This window comes from Neoarius graeffei, chromosome 1 (assembly GCF_027579695.1).
Source record: "Neoarius graeffei isolate fNeoGra1 chromosome 1, fNeoGra1.pri, whole genome shotgun sequence".
Classification (NCBI taxonomy): Eukaryota; Metazoa; Chordata; class Actinopteri; order Siluriformes; family Ariidae; genus Neoarius; species Neoarius graeffei.
In genome coordinates, this window is record NC_083569.1 from 46,544,029 (window position 1) to 46,567,240 (window position 23,212).

At 44.1% G+C, this 23,212-nt stretch overlaps 1 protein-coding gene across 1 annotated transcript; it reads left to right on the forward strand.

Moving 5' to 3' along the window:
• Positions 1 to 13,178: 13,178 nt before the first annotated feature.
• chpf2 (chondroitin polymerizing factor 2) lies at positions 13,179 to 22,213 on the forward strand. The gene is made up of 4 exons (XM_060932725.1): positions 13,179 to 14,299; positions 16,704 to 17,268; positions 18,962 to 19,144; positions 20,735 to 22,213. The coding sequence occupies exons 1-4, from the start codon at positions 14,037 to 14,039 to the stop codon at positions 22,004 to 22,006; spliced, it is 2,283 nt and encodes a 760-aa protein (XP_060788708.1). The 5' UTR covers positions 13,179 to 14,036; the 3' UTR covers positions 22,007 to 22,213.
• The last annotated feature ends 999 nt before the right edge of the window (positions 22,214 to 23,212 follow it).

Here is a 23,212-nt window from a genome sequence, read left to right on the forward strand (position 1 = left end):
CCGCATGAAGGATGCCAATGTGCAGATCACCCGTTGGTATCTCGCCCTCCAGCCATTTAAGTTCAAGGTGATCCACAGGCCGGGGGCACAAATGGTGGTGGCGGACTTCCTGTCCTGTCGGGGGGAGTCAGCTTCAGGCCGGACGGCTCCCTGGCCTGAGTCGGGCAGTGGGGGAATGTGGCAGTGGGGGCGTGGCCAATCAGCAGTCTGTGAATGGAGGGTGGGGTCAGGGAAGGTAAGTGGCTAAGTCATTCCACCTGCTGTCAATTAATGTGTGTGTGTGTGTGTGTGTGTGTTTGTTACGGGACGGAGCATAAAAGGAGGGGGAGAGCAGAGAAAAGAGGCTCCCGACCAGAATGCATGTGTGTGCGTGTGTGGGAAGGAGGCTGAAAAGCTATATATCTCTCTTTAAAAATAAAAGTTTGTAAGAACTTCAGATCCCGCCTGCCATGCTTCTGTACTCCACCCACATCAGGGATTTGCTACACACAACATTAGCAGTTTAATGTTCACTGTTTTTCTCACGACATGAGGCTATTTGTTGAATTTTTTTTAATCATAATCACTGGTGGCACAGTGGTGTAGTGGTTAGTGCTGTCGCCTCACAGCAAGAAGGTTCTGGGTTCGAGCCCCGTGGCCGACGAGGGCCTTTCTGTGCGGGGTTTGCATGTTGTCCGGGTGCTCTGTTTTCCCCCACAGTCCAAAGATATGCAGGTTAGGTTAACTGGCGACTCTAAATTCACCGTAGGTGTGAATGGTTGTCTATGTGTCAGCCCTGTGATGACCTGGCGACTTGTCCAGGGTGTACCCTGCCTTTTGCCCATAGTCAGCTGGGATAGGCGCCAGCTTGCCTGCGACCCTGTAGAACAGGATAAAGCGGCTAGAGATAATGAGATGAGATCATAATCACTTCCCTGCTAGGTTTCATCAATGTTTTTATGGGAGCAGCACCTTTATGACACCAAAAAGTGAGCAAAAAGTGGATGCATTATAGAGGATGTACAGTACACACACACACAAATTTGGTGAAATGTAATCTGCTGTAATGCATAATCAAAGTATGTTCAATATTGCCTTAAGAACTTTGCCATAGGGTGGCACAGTGGTGTAGTGGTTAGCACTGTCGCCTCACAGCAAGAAGGTTCTGGGTTCAAGCCCAGTGGCCGATGGGGGCCTTTCTGTGTGGAGTTTGCATGTTCTCCCCATTTCTGCGTGGGTTTCCTCCGGGTGCTCTGGTTTCCCCCACAGTCCAAAGACATGCAGGTTAGGTTAAATGGTGGCTCTAAATTGACCGTAGATGTGAGTGTGAATGGTTGTTTGTCTCTATGTGTCAGCTCTGCGAGGATCTGGCAACTTGTCCAGGGTGTACCCCACCTCTCACCCATAGTCAGCTGGGATAGACTCCAGCTTGCCCACAACCCTGTATAAGATAAGCGGTTATGGATAATGGATGGATGGAACTTTGCCATACGAAGTCCCCTTGAGTTAACCCATCCTTCTTCTCTTTTTCTTTTTTCTTTTCTTTTTGTGCACCTTCCTTATTTGACATTTTAGTGAACTTGTATGAATGAAAATTAATCATTTTACAAAATATGGGAAATATTTAATTATATGATGAGTTGTAAATGAGGTATAGGATTATATTTTTCCATCATCTCATCTCATCTCATTATCTCTAGCCGCTTTATCCTTCTACAGGGTCGCAGGCAAGCTGGAGCCTATCCCAGCTGACTACGGGCGAAAGGCGGGGTACACCCTGGACAAGTCGCCAGGTCATCACAGGGCTGACAATTTTTCCATCATGGTTTAATGAATAGATTTATTATGCATGCCAGTGGACCACTAAATACTCCATTAGAATATAATGTTTCAGTACTAATAATAGTGTTTATAGCCTGTTGAGAATCTAATGCTGACTGTCTGCTGGGAAATTGAAATTACATTGGATTTATATCAATACATTTATGAGCTCTTGAGTTAATAATGATATCACGTATTCGACCTACATCACGTATGATGCACTTGGTACAAATCACACAATGATGGCTATAATTTAGGTTCCCATGAATCCTATGAAGTGTCAGTGTGCTTAGCCATGTCTTTTAGGGGAATTTTAATAATAGTGCTATTGTATGTTATTACTACTAAATTAGATTGACTATAATCACATCTTTGTAGAGTGCAGGAGCATTGTCTTCTCTCTCTTCTTCTCTCTCTTGTTTTCTGTGTCTCCCTTTGTCTGTCTCTCTGTCTCTCCATGTCTCTTTGTGTCTTTCTGTATCCCATCGTCTGCCTCTGTCCCTCTGTCCCATTGTCTGTGCCTCTCTGTCCCTCTGTCTATCTGTCTGTCTTTCTGTTCCTCTATCTGTCTCTCTGTGTGTCTCTCTTTTTGTCCATTTGTCTGTCTTTCTGTCCGTCTGTGTTTTTGCATGTTCCTCTGTCTGTCTCTCTGTGTGTCCCTCTGTCTGTCTCTGTCTCTTTGTCTGTTTTCTTTCTGTCCACATATCTGTTTCTCTCTGTGTCCATTTGTCTGTCTTTGCCCCTCTAGTGTTAGTAAGATATTTGCACTCTGATGGGAAGCTCCAATCAGTGAATCTGCATAACCTCACCCTCTCCACGGGAAGGATCCAGTCACTCATCCTCAGAGTGGGCGAACTCAGACAGAGCCACATGAGCTTTGAGCTCTACATTAACTGCCGTCTGAGTGATTCTGCCTACAGGCTTCTCTTATTGGCCAGACTGCCTTCAAAGGTGGAGTCTGTGGAGGTCTGTAGTGGAGAAAGGAACTTCGCCAGAATGCAGGTGTGAGTCTGAAACTGACAGATTCAGTCAGACTTTTTTGAAGGCCACTGTGAATTCAAGTAGTCTTGAGTGCAAGCAGGTGCAGACACGACAGGATCCCCCATGGGAGCTCACTCTAGAAGAAATACTTTTTCTTGGGCAGTCCCAGGGACAAAGGCCTGGTTTATCAGGGTGCTTGGCATGGAATTATTGGCAAAGGAGTGGGTCTAAGATGTCCTTGGCTGGGGCCCAGCAGTGCTGCTCAGGGCCATAGCCCTCCAGGTATTCTGGGTTGCTTCCTTTGTGGTGAGAGTTGAAGATGTTGTGAATAATGTAAGCTGGTTGACCATCAAGGGTGAGGGAGCAGGAGGTGAAGTTGAGGGGAGATTTTTGGCTACGGGACCAGGAATGGCAGGTTTCAGGCATAATACATGGAATGTGAGTGAGAGTCTACTGTGTTGGGTCAGGTCCAGCTTGTAAATGACATCGTTCATGTGTTGCAGAATCTTAAAGGAGCTAATGTACTTTGTGCTGAGTTTTTAACAAGCTTTTGGGTTCCTGATGTCTTTGGTTGATAGCCACATTCTGTCATCTGGGCTACATGGGGTGGGGGGTGGGTTTCTCCTCTATGATCGTTAGTGCAGTGCTTGTATTTTTGTGTCACTTGCTTGAGGCGCTGGTGGACACTCTCCCACACTTGTTCACTGCACTTAAACCAGTCATCGACTGCAAGTATGTTGGTGGGAGACTCATCCCATTGGAAGAGGGGAGATCCATAGTCAAATATGCATTGGAAGAGCGTAAGTTGGGTGACAGAGTGTTGCAGGGAGTTTTGGGCATATTTGGCCCATGGCAAGAACTGTGTCCAGTCTCTCTGGTTCTCTACACAGGATAACCTGAGGAAACACCCAATTTCATGGTTGGCCCTTTCCACTTGGCCATTAGACTGTGGGTGATAGCCCAAAGTCAAGCTCACTGACACTCCTAGTTTGTTCATGAATTTGGTCCAGAGTAATGCTGTAATCTGGGACCCATAATCACTGACTGTCTTCGGGCATGCCGAAATAATGAAAGCCATGAGAAAAAAATTAGTTCTGCCATTTCAAATGCTGTGGGGAGGCCAGGTAGGGGGATGAGCCTCAAGTAATTTAATAAAGGGTCAATGATAATCATGATTGCAGTGTTGCCCTGGGACTTGGAAAGATCAGTAATGAAGTCTATCCCTATGTGGGACCGGGGACATTGTGGTGTGGGGAATGGCATGAGTTTTCCTACTGGAAATGCCCAGGGCACTTTGGCCTGTGCACATGCTGAACATGAGGAGATGAACTAGTTGATATCTGTCAACATGTTGAGCCACCACTATTTTTCAATAGTTGGTACATAGGTTGGCTGCCAGGATGCCCAGTTGCAGGGGTGGTTGCAGGGGTAGTGTGTGATCAGCCAGCCTCAGAGATGTGGTGGGACATAGATGAGGTTGGAAGGGCAGTTAGCAGGAATATGATATGTGCAACATGTTCTCGCCCACGTTTGTGCAAGTTCTCTGTCTATCTCCCAAGTCAGGGTGTTAACAAAGCAGGCACTGGACTCAGATGCATCAACCTCTACAATAAACAGCTTATTAAGATTGGGGTGTTTAACAATAGGAGAAAATGTAAAGGCTGTTTTGAGTTGGGTGAAGGCTCTTTTGGCCTCAGGGTTCCAGTGGAGATGCTTGAGACCTTTCTTGAGCAGGGCTGTGAGTGTGGTGGTAATGGACTTGAATCCTCTGATGAATCGCTGATAAAAGTTGGCAAATCCTAGGAACCACTGAAGCTCCTTGACTGTGGTGGGAGTAGGCCATGTGATAACTGCTAAAACCTTCTCTTTATCCATGGTTACTCCCTCTGCACTGATGATGTAACCCAGGATTTGGGTGACATGAAATTCACATTTCTCAACTTTGATGAACGGGTGGTTCTCAAGGAGTAGAGACAGGACCTTTTTTTATCTGGAGCTTGTGACTTTCTTGGGTAGGTGAATAGATAAGAATATCATCGATATAAGCAATGATGAATTTGCCGAGCATGTCCCTTAGTATGTCATTTATCAGGCATTGGAAGACACTTGGCATGCAAGATAGCCCATATGGCATCACACAGTATTTGTAGTGGCCAAAGGTGGTGCTAAATGCCATCTTCAGTTCATCACCGACTCAGATGTGCACCAAGTTGTAAGTGCTACGTAGGTCAGACTTGGTGAACTCCTTGGCTGATCTGAGTTGTTCAAGGGCTGAGAGAAATATAGGCAAGGGCTAGGGATATTTCACAGTGATTTGATTGAGTCCTCTAATCAATGCATGGCCTAAGGCTTCCTCCTTTCTTCTCCATGAAGCAGAAACCAGCAGATGCAGGTGACATGGAGGGATGGATGTACCCCTGTTGCAGAGCCTCCTGTACATAATCCTCCATAGTCTTTTGCTCAGAGATGGAAAGTGGGTAGATTTAGCAGTGAAGAGGCATAGCGCCAGGGAGGAGCCCGATGGCACAGGAGTCGGTGAGGAGGGAGTCCACTGGTTTTACCTTTACTGAATACCTCCATGTATGCCCGATAACCCTCAGGAATATGGAAGGGTGGTGGTGACTTCAGGGCTTTTTACTGAAGTGGAAGCAACTGTGAGCTTGGGGAGATGGAGACAATGTTGTATGTAAGCCATAGGCCACTGTAGTATTTCTCTGTTTTGTCAAGAGATCTGTGGATCATGCTGTTGTAGCCATGGGAACCTCAAAATGATGGGCTGGTTCTTGGTTCTGATGATCAGGAATGAAATCATTTCAAAGTGCAAGGAACTGACTTGAAGCACGAGAGGCTTAGTGTATGATGTAACAAGGCCTTTTCCAGTGGGTCCACCATTGATGGCCATGATACTTATTGGCTGTTGGAGTGGTTGTGTGGGTATTTGGAGTCTCTGCATGGTTTCACTGTCCATGAAGTTCCTAGCAGCTCCAGAATCTATCAGGATGGAGAAAATATAGACAGATTCTGAGAGCCTTATCTGCACATTAAGCTTAAATGATTTGAAGGACAGAGACTTAGATGGACTCACTGAGAGAGGGCTTAAGGTAGTTGGGGCTCTATCAGCCATAGTTGAAGCCTTGAAGTCTCCCTGACGAGAACAGCAACTTGGCACATGATGCGTGGAGTCTCCACAATAGAGGCCAGGTCTCTCTCTGTGCCTTCACTCACATTCAGAAGAGCTGAACTTGGTGTGTGAGATCTCCATGGGATCTGGGTCCTCTGTGACAAGTGGGAGGTGCACGGGGTTTTGCAGAGATGGTCAATTTTTGAGCAGATTGTTAAGTCAAATGGATATATCAATAAGGGAGACCAGGGAGGCTTGATCATCCCAGCAGGTTAATTCGGTGAGGACAGTAGGGTTGAGACCTTGGTGAAATGTTGTTTTGAGGGCAGCCTCATTCCAGCTGCTTCCTATTGCGAGTGTGCAAAATTTGAGTGCATACTCTGCCACTCGTCTCCTCCCTTGTTTAACGGTAAATAATTCTCACCAACCTCCACTCCTTTGGGGCTGTGATTAAACACTCAGCGAAATAGCTCAATGAAGTGCTTTATAAGATGTCGGATCACCACCCTGCTCCCATACAGCGGTTGCCCACTTGGGCACTTTTCCAGTGAGAAGGTTGATGAACTGGGCTATTTTCTGTTGGTCTGTGGTCCCCATCTGAGTGGTGAAGAACAGAGAACATTGTAGAAAACATTGTGAATTCTGGGAAATGGAGTCTTGAGTGCAAGCAGGTGCAGATGTGACCTGACCTGACCTTCGATTTGAGTATTTCCATCAGTCCACTTTTATTGGATGTTTTATTTTGTTTTATATTAGATAAGGACACAGAGAGAGAGAGCGAGAGAGAGAGAGATTTATCCGTTTGTAAGAGAACAACCTACCATGAAGGAAGGGTTTCTAGGGTATAAGAGAGAGTCATTTTACATGATGTAATCAGTTTGTCTCGAGACTAACTACATTTGTTGTATGGTTTCTGGGATCTACAGTAAATACAATTCTTTCTGTCGGCATTCGGATGTTCTGACTGATTCTTTGAGAAAGAAGTTTGGATTTTTTTGACACCACACTTTCAATAACAATAACTAATTAAAGCCGCTAGCAGCCTTGACGGGCCCTCGCACGTGTGGTTCCACAACCCAGGACATCCCGCCACCCAACAAAACAGTCACATGTCATATATTCATCAAATGTTCATCAGACAGGCCCATAACGGCTAAAGAGTATCAGAATCAGAATCAGAGTCATACAAGATATCGAGTTCAACATTCAGCAATATCCTATAGATATCAAATTCAACATTCAGTAATATCTTGGCATATTATATGTTATAATATTTCAACATATTACAATATATCAAAAATTATTGTGCATTTTGTCTGCAACAAAATGCACAATGGTAGAAGGTCACTATTATTGTGTGTGTGTGTGTGTGTGTGTGTGTGTGTGTGTGTGTGTGTGTGTGTGTGTGTGTGTGTGTTTGGTTATTTGGTCCGCACCAGGCAGTAAAATTGTTACATTGTAGCATACAGACTGCATGTGGTCTGCGTTCACACATGCAAACGAACCAACGGAAGGCGGTCGCATTTTCTGCTCTCCCTCTCCCTCCTTTTTTTCCCTGCTTGTGCTTCTGTGTCTTGTCTCATCTGCTGTACTTTTTGAAGAGACTCTCCCTGAATTACTTTCTAAACTAAAAAAAGCATGGAATTGATAAACTGATCTCCTAATGAAATTGACACAGTTTTCTCGACGAGAAGCCTGGGTTCGGGGGAACCCGTCTGTCCTGCCAGAATGTTTGCGGCTGGCTACACGATGGATGCGTGGGAGTGGTGGCGGGTCGTGTGCCTGGTGATTCTTTCTGTGGAGGACATTGAAGATATCTACCTATTCGGAACCATGATTACAGGACTTTTGCTGATTGGATTAGGCATTGCCCTGGTATATCGAGGAAATCAGACAACGGTGACAGCTGTTCAAAGCCCCACAAAGCTGCCCGATATGATTGGAGTGGTGGGCAAAGCTGTTGGCACTCGGACTGTGGACATTCAGAACTTTAACCACAAAATGGTTGTTATCTCGGAGCAGCTTTCAGCTTTGCAAGGAATACGTTTTTCGGAGATCAATTTGAATTTGAATGGAATGGATGGAATGGACAGATATGGACAAGCGGTGTGGACGTGCAAAGACTGCGTCTGGAAAGACCAAACAATTTATATCTTATTGACATTCGGCTCCCTGAGACAGCACCGGCCTCGGTTCAGGCCGTTGCTGAGGCAACATTTCCCCCTCAAGGTCACTGCCGGGAGACACTCTCGCATTCCTCGCATTCCTTCTCTAACTTTCCACGGTCACCATTTTTACCCCCAGTGTGACAAGCGGGTGCGTGACTAGCGCCTTCATGGCTGCAGGAGCGGATGGCTGCTTGCTTGCACTGGATTACCTCCTCCCCTCCCCCTCCCCCTTACCCCCTACCCCTGATTCCCCCCCTCAAGTCCCGTGTTTAAAGTGTACTTGTGTTGTTGTGTGCTTATGTGCAAAGGTTTTTTAAATGTTCCCACACTGTACTCCTGACAGGAGCATAGTGTGGGGGGGGGTGGGTTCTTTTTTTCCTTATCTCTCCTCATGTTGTGTTTCCTTTTTATCTTCATCCCTGTCTTCCTGTCCTGTCTACCCTACTGTATGTCAATTGTATGTTGTATATGTACGGACAGGTTGACGGCTAATTTCGCTGGTACATGTGACTAGTGACAATAAAGGGCATCATCATCATCATCATCATCATCAATGCATCAGAATCAGAAACATATTACAAGATATCAAGTTCAACATTCAGCAATATCTTGGCATATTATACAGTGGTGCTTGAAAGTTTGTGAACCCTTTAGAATTTTCTATATTTCTGCATAAATATGACCTAAAACATCATCAGATTTTCACACAAGTCCTAAAAGTAGATAAAGAGAACCCAGTTAAACAAATGAGACAAAAATATTATACTTGGTCATTTATTTATTAAGGAAAATGCTCCAATATTACATATCTGTGAGTGGCAAAAGTATGTGAACCTTTGCTTTCAGTATCTGGTGTGACCTCCTTGTGCAGCAATAACTGAAACTAAATGTTTCCGGTAACTGTTGAGCAGTCCTGCACACCGGCTTGGAGGAATTTTAGTCCATTCCTCCGTACAGAACAGCTTCAACTCTGGGGTGTTGGTGGGTTTCCTCACATGAACTGCTCGCTTCAGGTCCTTCCACAACATTTCAATTGGATTAAGGTCAGGACTTTGACTTGGCCATTCCAAAACATCAACTTTATTCTTCTTTAACCATTCTTTGGTAGAACGACTTGTGTGCTTAGGGTTGTTGTCTTGCTGCATGACCCACCTTCTCTTGAGATTCAGTTCATGGACAGATGTCCTGACATTTTCCTTTAGAATTTGCTGGTATGGGGGCGTCGTGGCTCAGGTGGTTAAGGCGCCATACCATGAATGCGGGCGACCCGGGTTCGATTCCGGCCCGAGGTCATTTCCCGATCCCTTCCCGTCTCTCTCTCCCGCTCATTTCCTGTCTCTACACTGTCCTATCCAATAAAGGTGCAAAAAGCCCAAAAAAATATCTTAAAAAAATAAAAAGAATTTGCTGGTATAATTCAGAATTCATTGTTCCATCAATGATGGCAAACTGTCCTGGCCCAGATGCAGCAAAACAGGCCCAAACCATGATACTACCACCACCATGTTTCACAGATGGGATAAGGTTCTTATGCTGGAATGCAGTGTTTTCCTTTCTCCAAACATAACACTTTTTATTTAAATCAAAAAGCTCTATTTTGGTCTCATCCGTCGACAAAACATTTTTCCAATAGCCTTCTTGCTTGTCCACGTGATCTTTAGCAAACTGCAGATGAGCAGCAATGTTCTTTTTGGAGAGCAGTGGCTTTCTCCTTGCAACCCTGCCATGCACACCATTGTTGTTCAGTGTTCTCCTGATGGTGGACTCATGAACATTAACATTAGCCAATGTGAGAGAGGCCTTCAGTTACTTATGCCGCTTTTCCACTACAAACGCGGCTGAGCCGTGCCGTGCCGAGTCGAGCTGAGTCGAGCTGAGCGGGGCTGTTGGAGTTGCATTTCGACTACAACCGCGCTGAACCGTGCTGGCTGGAAGTGGGTGGACACATTGGGTGGAGTTAGCGAAAGCGTGTGGACGTCACGTGATGTCGTTAAGCAGCGCAAACAGTGACATCAGTGACAGTGGCGGAACAAGTCAGAGCCGGGCCGGGGGCGGGGCAAATGACCGGGCCCTTTATTAAAGCTTATCATAACATCATTTTAGGCTACAAAATGTCCGCAACTGCGGTGTTTGCCAATTTCAACACTACCGGGTGCAACTATGTTATTTAGTACATCTAGTCCTTCAAACGAACATGTAACTCAGAAACAAAAAACATTAGGATACTGTACATGGCTCATAATAAAACATCAATAGCCTATACTGCGCACATTATTTGAAGGGCATACGAATGAGCGCTCAGAGGTTGCAACGGTGACAGAAAGAGTCAGAAATAAAAGGAGGGCGGTGCAAACCTCACTGAATGCACTGTGTTTACCAATTTCAACACTACGGGGTGCAACTATGTTATTTTGTACATTAAGTCCTTCAAACGAACATGTAACTCAGAAACAAAAAAACATTAGGTGACATACTGTACATGGCTCATAATAAAACATCAATAGCCTACTGCGCGCATTATTTGAAGGGCATACGACGAGCCTTGCGCTCCGCGAACTCGTCCACGATGCTCTGTATGTCACTGATTCAGTGATCTTTTAAGCGGTAGTCTCACGACCCGAATAGTAAACAATAAACATGGAGGACATGGTGTCGTTAGTGTTGCTGGTCTTGGTGCTGTGGCTTGTTGTCACCGACAACGCCAACAGATACTGGCAAGAGCGTATAGATGAGGCGAGGCGCATAAGGCTTCAGAAATTCTCGTAATTCATAATTATTCTCCTTCCGGGTTTGCGGTGTTTACAGATCCCAGCGTGCTCGCGGGGCGTGTGTGGGCATGTGAGGACACGCCTCCTCACCAATCAGTGCACAGGGGAGTGTCTGCTCACGCCCCCAACCTCAGTCGGCACGGCTTGGCTCGCTTCAGCCCCACTCCAAAACGGTGCGAGTTTTAGGGGCTAAGCAGGGCTGAAACGAGCTGAGTCGTGCTGGTTTTTGGTAGTCGAAACGCGAGCCGTGTCGGGCTGAAGTGAGCTGAAGCGAGCTGAAAAAGGGTAGTGGAAAAGGGCCATTAGAAGTTACCCTGGGGTCCTTTGTGACCTTGCTGACTATTACACGCCTTGCTCTTGGAGTGATCTTTGTTGGTCGACCACTCCTGGGGAGGGTAACAATGGTCTTGAATTTCCTCCATTTGTACACAATCTGTCTGACTGTGGATTGGTGGAGTCCAAACTCTTTAGAGATGGTTTTGTAACCTTTTCCAGCCTGATAGCATCAACAACACTTTTTCTGAGGTCCTCAGAAATCTCCTTTGTTTGTGCCTTGATACACTTCCACAAACATGTGTTGTGAAGATCAGACTTTGATAGATCCCTGTTCTTTAAATAAAACCGGGTGCCCACTCACACCTGACTGTCATCCCATTGATTGAAAACACGTGACTCTAATTTCACCTTCAAATTAACTGCTAATCCTAGAGGTTCACATACTTTTGCCACTCACAGATATGTAATATTGGATCATTTTCCTTAATAAATAAATGACCAAGTATAATATTTTTGTCTCATTTGTTTAACTGGATTCTCTTTATCTACTTTTAAGACTTGTGTGAAAATCTGATGATGTTTTAGGTCATATTTTTGCAGAAATATAGAAAATTCTAAAGGGTTCACAAACTTTCAAGCACCACTGTATATTATATTATTTCAACATATTACAACATATCAAAAATCCCTTAGCAATTCAACTTCAGCAATATCTTGGCATCATGTTTGCCAAGTTTGACATGAATTTGATGAACCGTCTAGGAGGAGTACGTTAAAAATGACCATTTGTAATTTCACTCCAAATGGCCTTATGACATCTCATCTCATCTCTAGCTGCTCCATCCTGTTCTACAGGGTCGCAGGCAAGCTGGAGCCCATCCCAGCCGACCACGGGCGAAAGGCGGGGCACACCCTGGACAAGTCGCCAGGTCATCACAGGGCTGACACATAGACACAGACAACCATTCACACTCACATTCACACCTACGGTCAATTTAGAGTCACCAGTTAACCTAACCTGCATGTCTTTGGACTGTGGGGGAAACCGGAGCACCCGGAGGAAACCCACGCGGACACGGGGAGAACATGCAAACTCCGCACAGAAAGGCCCTCGCCGGCCACGGGGCTTGAACCCGGACCTTCTTGCTGTGAGGCGACAGCGCTAACCACTACACCACCGTGCCGCCCCCTTATGACATCATCATTCCAAAGTTCTACCCATTCATTTCAATGGGAACTGGAAAAAGGGGTGCTATGAAGTCCCTGGGCTAGGCCCGGGGCTAAAAGTCTGTGGCTGAGTAGTGGTGACAATGACTGATGTGTGTATCAAATTTCATGAGTTTTCATGCATGGGAAATGCCTCAAATAAGGCCAAACACGGCAGAATAATAATAATAATAATCCTTCGAAAATAGTAGGGTCTTTGCACCAAACGGTGCTCGGGCCCTAAATATTAAAAAGGCACTTGTGGTGTAAAAAATACTGAAATGATTTTACAGTGCTTCACTGTCAGTGTTATTTGGTTGCTCTTGTTATTTAGTTTGTAACCATCCATCCATCCATTATCTGCCTGTCCTACAGGGTCGCAGGCAAGCTGGAGCCTATCCCAGCTGACTACGGGCGAAAGGCGGGGTACACCCTGGACAAGTCACCAGGTTATCGCAGGGCTGACATATAGAGACAAATAACCATTCACACTCACATTCACACCTACGGTTAATTTAGGGTCACCAGTTAACCTAACCTGCATGTCTTTGGACTGTGGAGGAAACCGGAGCACCTGGAGGAAACCCACGGGGAGAACATGCAAACTCCGCACAGAAAGGCCCTCGCTGACTGCTGGGCTCGAACCCAGGACCTTCTTGCTGTGAGGCGACAGTGCTGTTTGTAACTATAATAACTTAATAATAGCTACAGCACCTATAACAACTTTGACAGATTATGACAGTAAAAGGGTTTAAAAAATCATTTCTTGCCTACACACTGAGAAGTAAAGCTGAGTGCGGAACCTTTGTGTTCGTGTCTTGTTTCTGGAGGTCCGCTATAGGCGCTGCGTCCGTGCTTTTTTTCTCAGCTTTATGTCGTGTAACGGAGTCTCTGGTTGGAGTATTTTTATCAGTCCACTTTTATTGGATGTTTTATTTTGTTTTATATTAGATAAGGACACACACCGAGAGAGAGAGATTTATTTATTTATCCGTTTGATAAACGGTAACAGTGATGAGTTAATGGTATCGTTGCAACTCAGCATTTTTACGCCTGAAGAAGAGGCTGCTGCTGCTGCTGAGAAAAACAAACAAAACAAAACTGGACCTAAGTGATAATTTTTATCCGATATTATTAATACAAGATGGTTGGGGATGACTACTAGGTATTGTATTTTTAAAAAATGGATCTCTAAAATGGCTTTATTAATGTATTAAACAACAACAACACCACGGCTTATAAGCACTATTTGTTTGTTCATTTGCTTCACTCCTTTAACTGGCAAGTAGTGACGTGTAGTTTCTACTTCTCCGTTTGTGGGTTGTTCAAACCAGGAAGAACAGAGCAACATAGCTGTTTTGGAGTTTTTGGGGGATGGTTAAATATCTAAAATGAGATTTTAGCTATATACTAGTCTACTCAACTCTTGGGAATATTCTGTTTGTTTCGTGTATCAGCTGTTAATGATTTCTGCTGAAGAGAAGATGCAAACTGACCCTACAACATGACTAGCCGGGGTGTCACTACTGTACATTAATAGACCTCAGTTAAGACTAAAAGATGTCCCCTTGAGAGGAAGCCAAGTTTAAAGCTCACCTCATTCACTAGGCATTGCTCAGTACTGTGTGACTTGAGTGAGTGGGAGAGTCCAAACTGTCCCTGCCATCTGAACTACTCCAGAGGACATTGATCCATCGTACAGCTTCACTTTCAATCATGCGCCTGTCCCCTTTCCTTGCCGTCTTCCGGCCAGCCCTGCCTCTCATCCTGGGCCTGTCTTTGGGCTGCAGTCTCAGCCTGCTTATGGTGTCCTGGACGCAAGGGGACACGGACGAGGTCTGCAGTGAACAGCTGCGTCTTGGACTTCTTCAGGTCAGAGAACCCCAGAGACCGGACGGCGGGGACAGGAATGAGGATTTCCAACCTCGCATTGTACCCTATCAAAAGGATCCCAGCAAGCCACATAAGAAAGTGCTCAGGTCAGTAAAACTAGGTGATGCTGAGTCATACATTCCGTGATTCATTATTTTTTTTGCTCTGATTCTCAGCAAGTGGTGGAGCAGCAGTAAAGGTTTTGAACTAATGAAGGTTCAAGTCCCAAGACTTCCAGCGACTTCTTTTAACTGTTTACTCTGTATGCCTGGATTTATTATTATTATTATTATTATTATTATTTTACTTCTAGCAGCTAAGAACATGAAATGAAAGTTTATGGTGTTATTGAGCCCAGCCAGATTAAGGCACTTTTCCACAAGGAACATATCAAGGGTTAAGAGGAATAGTCATTGGACTTGTCCCTGTTTTGTGGTTTCCATCACATCACAGGGACCGTAATGATCATTTACAATAATAAGTCACCCAAACAGTGCAACGTTTTGGACATTTCAGCATGAGGCAACACAGAACCTGGAGGAGGTTAAGATTAAAGTTATATTCTGATGTTAACATTGTTGCATTGTTAACAGCCATCGTGTGAAATGTGATTTTTGTTATTTCTGCAGTCATGAGAACATGATGTTTTGATGTCTTGTACTACCTCTGATGTAAAGCATCCATTTGTAAACACTTATTAGGTTAACACAGGATGTTTACGCAGATCATACTGGGAAACTGTGGTCTTTCACTGGTTAAGGCTTTGGGATACTGCTAAGAAGGTTGCAAGTTCAAATCCCAGCATCACCAAGATCCTTAATTCTCGACTGCTTAGTTGTTATGGAGAAATGAGAAAATGTAGCCCAAAAAAAAAAAAGTCACTGGAAAGAGTCCATAAAAGATTCTGGAGTGGAATTTGTTTTCATATGGTGTATCAGGGCGAATCCTGAAAAATAGCTGAATTGACAATACATTTCTGCAGCACACATTTTCCCTGAACATAGTTTTAGAAATAAATAGAGAAACTTGTCATATACGAGTAAAATCTCATATACAAACACACAAAGTAGAACTAAAGTTAAATACATTGTGTTTTTCAACCCAGACATTGGTTTAAATCATGCGGTTATGTGCATAAAACAGAAATACATCACAGAGAAAATCAGGCTCTTGTCATAGACGTGTTTCCTAAACCAAGTGTGAGATACAAACATTGTGTGTAATATTACTGAGGTGGGAAGTAGAGCATGGCTGCTGTGGAGTCTAGAAAAGTAATGGCACTGTGTGAATTCCATTCCCAGGTATGCAGTATTTCCAGCATCAGACTTTTTAAATTTATGATTCTTATATAGTCTTAAACAAGTCTGGAGTTCTCACTTGAGTGTCATACATTTCACTGAATGCTGTGTTGGCTAAAGTTATTGTAGCATGGTTATGCAATAAACTGACAATGTTGCAAAAACTTAGGTGAAATGAAAAAAGAGGAAAATGGAAATAGATTGCGTAGAAAAATGTGGCAGTGTTACACGGCATTTGGCATCATATAGGAAAAAAAAAACTGGCATGTGTGTCATAACCGTGTCCTGCAAAGTCACTCATGTTAGCTATAATAAGCTTCATTAAAATGACCAATTAATATAAAACAAATTCATCGTGCACTGTCTACTGCGATCATGCTCCTAGTGCCCAACACAAGACCTCTTCACATAAGCTTTTCTATAGTATTGGATTTTTAGAAGAGCAAGATGCTCAGAAGAGTGTGAAGAGAAGATGAATTGCTGTTCATCTTGACTAACCGCTTTGCCCGATGTGAAGCACTCTCGACAGACAATAATTTCACCGATTTGCAAAGCTGCTCCCTTCAGGCCTGAAATTCATCTCATTATCTGTAGCCGCTTTCTACAGGGTCGCAGGCAAGCTGGAGCCTATCCCAGCTGACTACGGGCGAAAGGCGGGGTACACCCTGGACAAGTCGCCAGGTCATCACAGGGCTGACACATAGACACAGACAACCATTCACACTCACATTCACACCTACGCTCAATTTAGAGTCACCAGTTAACCTAACCTGCATGTCTTTGGACTGTGGGGGAAACCGGAGCACCCGGAGGAAACCCACGCAGACACAGGGAGAACATGCAAACTCCGCACAGAAAGGCCCTCGCCGGCCCCGGGGCTCGAACCCGGACCTTCTTGCTGTGAGGCGACAGCGCTAGCCACTACACCACCGTGCCGCCCCAGGCCTGAAATTTTTTCTCCAAAACCACACCGAGAGGAGGTATTGGCAATGGTGAAATAACACATTTACATGAATGAATGGAAAAGGTTTCTGTATTCTAGGTTTATCTGTGGAGACAGAATAATCCACTGCATTTCCATGATAGCATATGATGTGTATTATAAAATAGCAGCTTTTTAAAAAAAGATGTAACATGTCTTCTTTTTTTTATTAGTCTGTTCATTCTTCTAAGGGTAGCAAAGAGTTCTGTCATGTCTCTGTGTTTGCTGCAGGACCCGTTATATCCACACAGAACTTGGCATGCGTGAGCGCCTCCTGGTGGGCATCCTGACCTCGCGTGCCACCCTTAACACGCTGGCCGTGGCGGTGAACCGTACCGTTGCCCATCGCTTCCATCGCACCTTTTTCTTCACCGGCCTCCGCAGCACCAAGCTGCCCCACGGCATGACTGTGATCACTCATGGAGATGACCGACCCGTCTGGCTCATGTATGAAACCATCCGTCACTTGCATCAGCACCATGGCAACGAATATGACTGGTTTTATCTGGCCCAGGACGACACATACACACAGGCGGAGCGCATCATGAACCTAGTGGGACATTTGAGTGCGGGGCAGGATCTCTACATGGGCCGGGCAGAAGAGTTTATCGGCGGTGAAGAGCGGGCTCGCTACTGCCACGGCGGGTATGGCTATTTGTTGTCGCGGAGCCTGCTGGCCCGGCTACAGCCGCACCTCGATGCTTGCCGCAATGACATCCTCAGCGTCAGGCCTGACGAGTGGCTGGGCCGCTGCATTATCGACTACCTGGGACTGAGCTGCATGGAAAAGCATCAGGTGAAACTAAATTCCTCACTGAAGTTCAGGATAGTTGATGATGAAGACGCAGTTATTGTTCTAACATTCATTTCCTGGTTTGTAACATTTCCACTGAATGTCATAACTCTTATGACATGTTTATTAGTCACTTCCCGAGTACGAAGATTTCTGCTATATTTTGTTCTTGGGTTTGTCAGTATGAAATAAGACATTTTAACTGGAAGATCATCAATAATCACACAGCTGTGCTCCTGATGGTCTGGCACATACCAGTGGCACGATGTTCTCGGTTTATGCAATGAACATTTTGTTGCAGACATTGCTCTATACTTACCAGAGAGTTTTGTTTACTTACTCTGAGAGCTGTGTTATAGAAAATTAATCAAACCCTTCCGGCAGAGAATTGATACTCCAACAGCACTTCAACAGTATAAAGTCTTTTATTCTGTCCACGTTCACTGGATATGAACAGTCATGTGCTGTGATTGGCTACTCTACTGCTAGGCTATCAACTCGTATACCGTGAGTAGAGAAAAACAAAATGGTGGAGTGTGCTGCTGAACCAACCGAGGATGAAATAAAAACTCGACTCAAAAACAAACCCCCCCAAAAAATATTTAAAAAAAAGCAACAAAATATGGAATGAAAGTATTTGATGGTAAGAACATATCTTTTTCCCCCCAAGAATTATCATTTTTCACAAATTGCTCCTGTCATTTCGCCGTTTTTTTTTTTTTTTTTTTACATTCTAAGCAGAAACAATTTTGTCAGATGTTTTGCATAAAGGTTTATTTATCGAATTTGCAAAAAATAAAAATGCTGTTTCTCAAAATCCAGTGAATGTGGATAGAATAAAACAGTTATTCCGCTCAATCTAGTCGTACATGGCTTATATCCGACTCGGCGCTCCGTGCCTTGTCGGCTATCAGCTCATGTACGACTTGATTTCATGGAATAACTGTTAAATATTGAAACTGAACTTCACTGATTACTTTCTATGAGTTAAGAATGCCTTGAGTCTGAGGGGAGATACTGGTTTACCTCTGTCCGTCTGTCTGTATCTCTGTATTTCCGTCCGTCCGAAACACCCTTTTTCTCAGCAACCACAAATCATAGCCACTTGGTACCAAATTTCAGCTTGGGGTTCTGCACCGTGTATACCGTTTTCAGGTCTGTTGCACGTCGACTTCCTGTTTACCGACTGAATGTATTTACGAAACATATAGCATAGATTTACAAAATTTTTGTAACACTTTTCTCAGCAACCACAAATCACAACTGCCTGATATTTTGTACCGAGCTTCGGCTTGGGGTTCTATACTGTGTTTACCGTTTTCAGGTCTGTCGCACATCGACTTCCTGTTTACAGACTGAATGTATTTACGAAACATATAGGGTGGATTTTGACGCTATTTCAAGAAGCAAAATGCTCTTTCAAAATGACGGTTTACCAGGATGCTATTTGAGGGAGAACACTGCTCTTTACTTACTTGTTTCAGGGTTAATTATTTGTTGACGTCAACATTCGTAATAAGTGTCCTGTTCCTTCGACTGCTTGCATTTTGATATAAGCGAGAGCGGGGGGATACGCACGTGAGCAGTAGCTCACAGCTGATCTTGTTCTGTTTCAGTGTTGGAATATTACACTTCCTATTTTTTGTTATTGAAAAAGAAATAACATGCTGTTCCTGTCATATTTCTTGTGCTTTAGGAGATGACCTACTATTACTTTGAGCTGCAGAAAAACGCAGACCCTGAGCGTGAGGACAGCATCCAGTTCAAGAACGCCTTCACCGTGCACCCAATTTCAGAGCCAGCGCTCATGTATCGCTTACATAAACGCTACAGCCAGATTGAACTGGACTGGACCTACGCCCAAATACAGCAGCTACAGGTGTGTAGCTTGCCTTATAGCAGATATATCGTAATTACACATATAAGTGGTTAAAGCTTTGGGCTGCTGATCAGAAGGTTGTGAGATCAAATCCCAGCATTGCCAAGCTGCAAGACCTGTAAGCTATCAACTGCGTAGTTGTGTCCTTTCTCAGGTCTTAGTTGAGACAGTTAAAGGTAAAATTAAATTATAAAACACAGAAGGATTGAAAAATGCATATGCCATATGTGCTTTAGATTAATTTGTAATGCCCATAAAGGTCATCTACACCACAATCATACTATTTTATGAATTAATTTATATAAGATCATTTCAGATATCATTAAGAAATAATTATGTTCATATTAAGTATTACAAACTCTACTTGTTTTTTCTGTGTTGGATGGGAATGTGGGATTTCTTTTTCAAAACAGCTGGAAACCCTTTTAATGGCTTCTTATTCTAGTCATTTTCGCTAATGGATTTTCTTCTCGTTTTGGTCTCTTCATGGCGAATGAAAGAGCCATGGTTGTTTTGAGAAGTGAGGAATTCACTCTAATATTCCACTGCTGCGTTACCAGCCTGGCCGCAGAGGCAAATGGTCCCCGGGGCAGCCAGACACGCCGCCTAAAACAACCATTTGATTGTAATCTGTAAAGAGCAGAAAGACCCACTATTAAAACGAATTTATTAGCTGTAGAATAGGCGGGCAATTCCATGTAAATGTCAACCTCACCATGCAAAAATAAAGCAACATGTAATACATCAAAACCACTCCCAGAGATATCACCTAGGCCTGTATTTTACAGATGTGAATAAGTTGAACCAATTTGTAACCAACCTAATGTGTCACTGTCAGTCTTTCTTCAAGCTAAAATCAACTTATCATGTACAATTCTATATTATTGCCACAAGCCACAGAAATGTATGCTAAAATCCACAAAACAGCAAAACAATAGCCATCCTAAATATTATTTAAGAACTTTTGATAGTTTTAGCTGATATTTAGAGAGTTTTTCAAAGGGTTATGGTGGTTAAATTGCTGATTTTCTAAACATATGCCATGTCTATTTCAGACGCGTCACATCCATAACGGAATTTCGTCACATCCATAACGCTGACTTTTCCTTCCGAAACTCTGCATGAAATACAAAATATTTTAAACAAAGATTTTTTAATAATCACCTTGGACCCCTCTATCAAATGGATCTCTCCATTTCGACATTAGGTTTACAATTTCACAGAGTTTGATAAAAATGTACAGTCACCCAAGAAAAGTGATACTTTTTCTGTCACATCCATAACGCATCTTTTATTGGCGTTTTCTGGCATGCCCTAGATGTACTATGGGAATTGTTCTTGTTCTATCACTTCTCCAGTATGGTACAGCCTTAAAATATGCAACACCTGTTTAAATACTGGGAGACAATAAAACATGCACTGGGTCATTTGTTGCCATTTTGAGTTCAAGTGTCACGTCCATAACGCTGGAATTGCTCAGAAGTCAGTTCCACTACCGCTGGACAGGGTGTACAAAGCCATCCTGTCGTTTTAATTTGCTGTAGGTGCATCTGTTCAGTTGAGTTTAATGCCCTGTCTACTCTGCCACAGGTTCAAATTAACAATCTGAGTGAGCTCACTCCAGAAGGCAAAGCAGGAGCCACCTGGCCCATTGGGGTCAACCCGCCTTTCCGTCCCAAGACGCGATTTGAAGTAATCAACTGGGAATATTTCACAGAAGAGCACATCTACTCCTGCGCAGACAGCTCCCCGAAGTGCGAGCTCCGTGGAGCCGACCGTGCAGACGTTAACTCCATTTTGGAGACTGCCATAGAGCGTTTAAACGAACGCTATCAACCACAGCTGCGTTTCCGGAAGCAGCGTTTGTTGAATGGCTACCGCCGCTTTGACCCCACACGCGGTATGGAGTATATACTGGACCTGGCCCTACAGGCCTTCACACAGAAAGGCCACAGTCAGGTGATTGCCAAGCGTGTGGCCTTGCTAAGGCCGCTCAGCGCCATCGAGATCATTCCGATGCCCTATGTGACTGAAGCAACGAGAGTGCAGGTCATCCTTCCAGTGACCGCACGGGATCAGGACTTTGTGGGCAACTTTTTGGACACGTATGTGATGAACACTTTGGACACACGGGACAATGCCCTACTGACATTCCTTTTTGTGTATGACCCCTTTGATGCGCAGAGGGTCAGCCAGACAGATGTCTTTGCCAGCGTGAAATCTATGATCAGTGAGGTGGAGAAGCGCTACAGCGACGTCAAGATCCCATGGATCAGCGTCAAAACAGAGGTTCCCTCACAGGTCAAGCTGATGGATATCATCTCCAAGAAGCATCCAGTGGACACGCTTTTCTTCCTAGCAAGCGTCTGGACCGAGGTCACTGGTGACTTCCTGAACCGTTGCCGCATGAACGCCATCAGTAACTGGCAGGTCTTCTTCCCTGTTCATTTCCAAGAGTACAGCCCAGCTCTGGTGTACCACGACCAGCAACCTTCTGCAGCGTCGTCGTTTTCTTCAGAGGCACTCCGAGATGGCCGCTTTGACCGCTATGCATTTGAAGAGGCCTGTTTTTATAATGCAGATTACATGGCCACTCGTACCAAGATGGCCAGTGACATCATGGACAACGATGAGTTGCTGGAGAGCATGGATGTTTACGAGATTTTTGTACGCTACTCAAACTTGCATGTCTTCCGGGCCGTGGAGCCAGCTCTGATCCAGAAATATGTACGGCGAGCATGTAACCCACGGTTCAGTGAAGACATCTACCATCGCTGTGTGCTGAGCAATTTAGAGGGGCTGGCCTCACGATCACACTTAGCGATGGCTCTGTTTGAACAAGAGCAGGCAAACAGCACCTAGGACAGGTGGCTGGACAGGGAGGTAGACCTGCCAACGGGGAGCCTCATGTACCAATGTAACTGGCCTTACTGGAAACTGTGAAAACCAGACTTTAGTTCGATGACGAACTTGTTGAACGTAAGTCTGAGAATATAGAATGTGAGACTGTTTCAGTAAGCAAATCTACTTAAAGCAACATCACTGATTAAATCTGTCTTATTCAGTAAATCTGGATATCAGGTTCTTTCTTAATGACTTAGGCCACCAAGGATCTGATACAGAGGTGTCAACACTGCTAACAGGGAAATACGTACGAGTAGGCAGATTTAAAAAAAAAAAACCTTGTGCAAAGCAATAATAATAAGCTCTTCCATTTATTAATTATTTTTTTAATGATCAAAGATACCATAGTCCCGCCCACCTGGTTTCCCTATTTGCTTGCAAGACTAAAAGTTTAGTGAGTGTGAGGCAAAAGTAACGTAAGTAAAGGCTTCTTTCACATCCCATGTCATTTTCCTTCAGTGAAGGTGAATTTTATATGTCTCATATCGCCGTGGGTCAAAAATCATAAATATTGGCACCTCTGCTAATAATGCTTAATACACTAGTAATAATAATAATTATAAATACAGTGCAGTATTAATGCAGGCATATTGTAATCCTAGTACTGATTCCATACACTGATTTGATTTGTATGTAGTGGAACATATGCACTGGACTAATGTTAGATATATTTAAAAAGCACATAACGCCTTTCAGCCATCTTTTAATTTTTTTATCTTTAAGTCAGGCTACATCCACACGACAACGGCAATGAGATTTTTTTTTTTTAAATATCGCGTCCACATGGGCAACGGATCAGTAAAATATCAGGTTCATATGGCAACGCAACGCTTGCTGAAAACGATGCAATACACATGCCACACCTCTACGTGCGCTGTAAGACGGTCCCATCGGAGACACTAGAACAACAGAAGTAGACGCATGCGCATAACTGCGCATGCACACAGTGACTATCCCTGTCACTGTCACACGCACACACTTTCTCACTCCCTATCCTATGGATATACAGTAGTCCCTTTAAATCACGTGCTCGTTTTTTGAATGGAGACGTGGAAAGAGGAATGAACGGGGGTAGATGGAAGCCGGTACGCCAACATTCTGATATCCTCCAGAATTCTTTAATGGTCCGGAATAAACATCTGAAGAGGTGAGATCGCTCCTTTT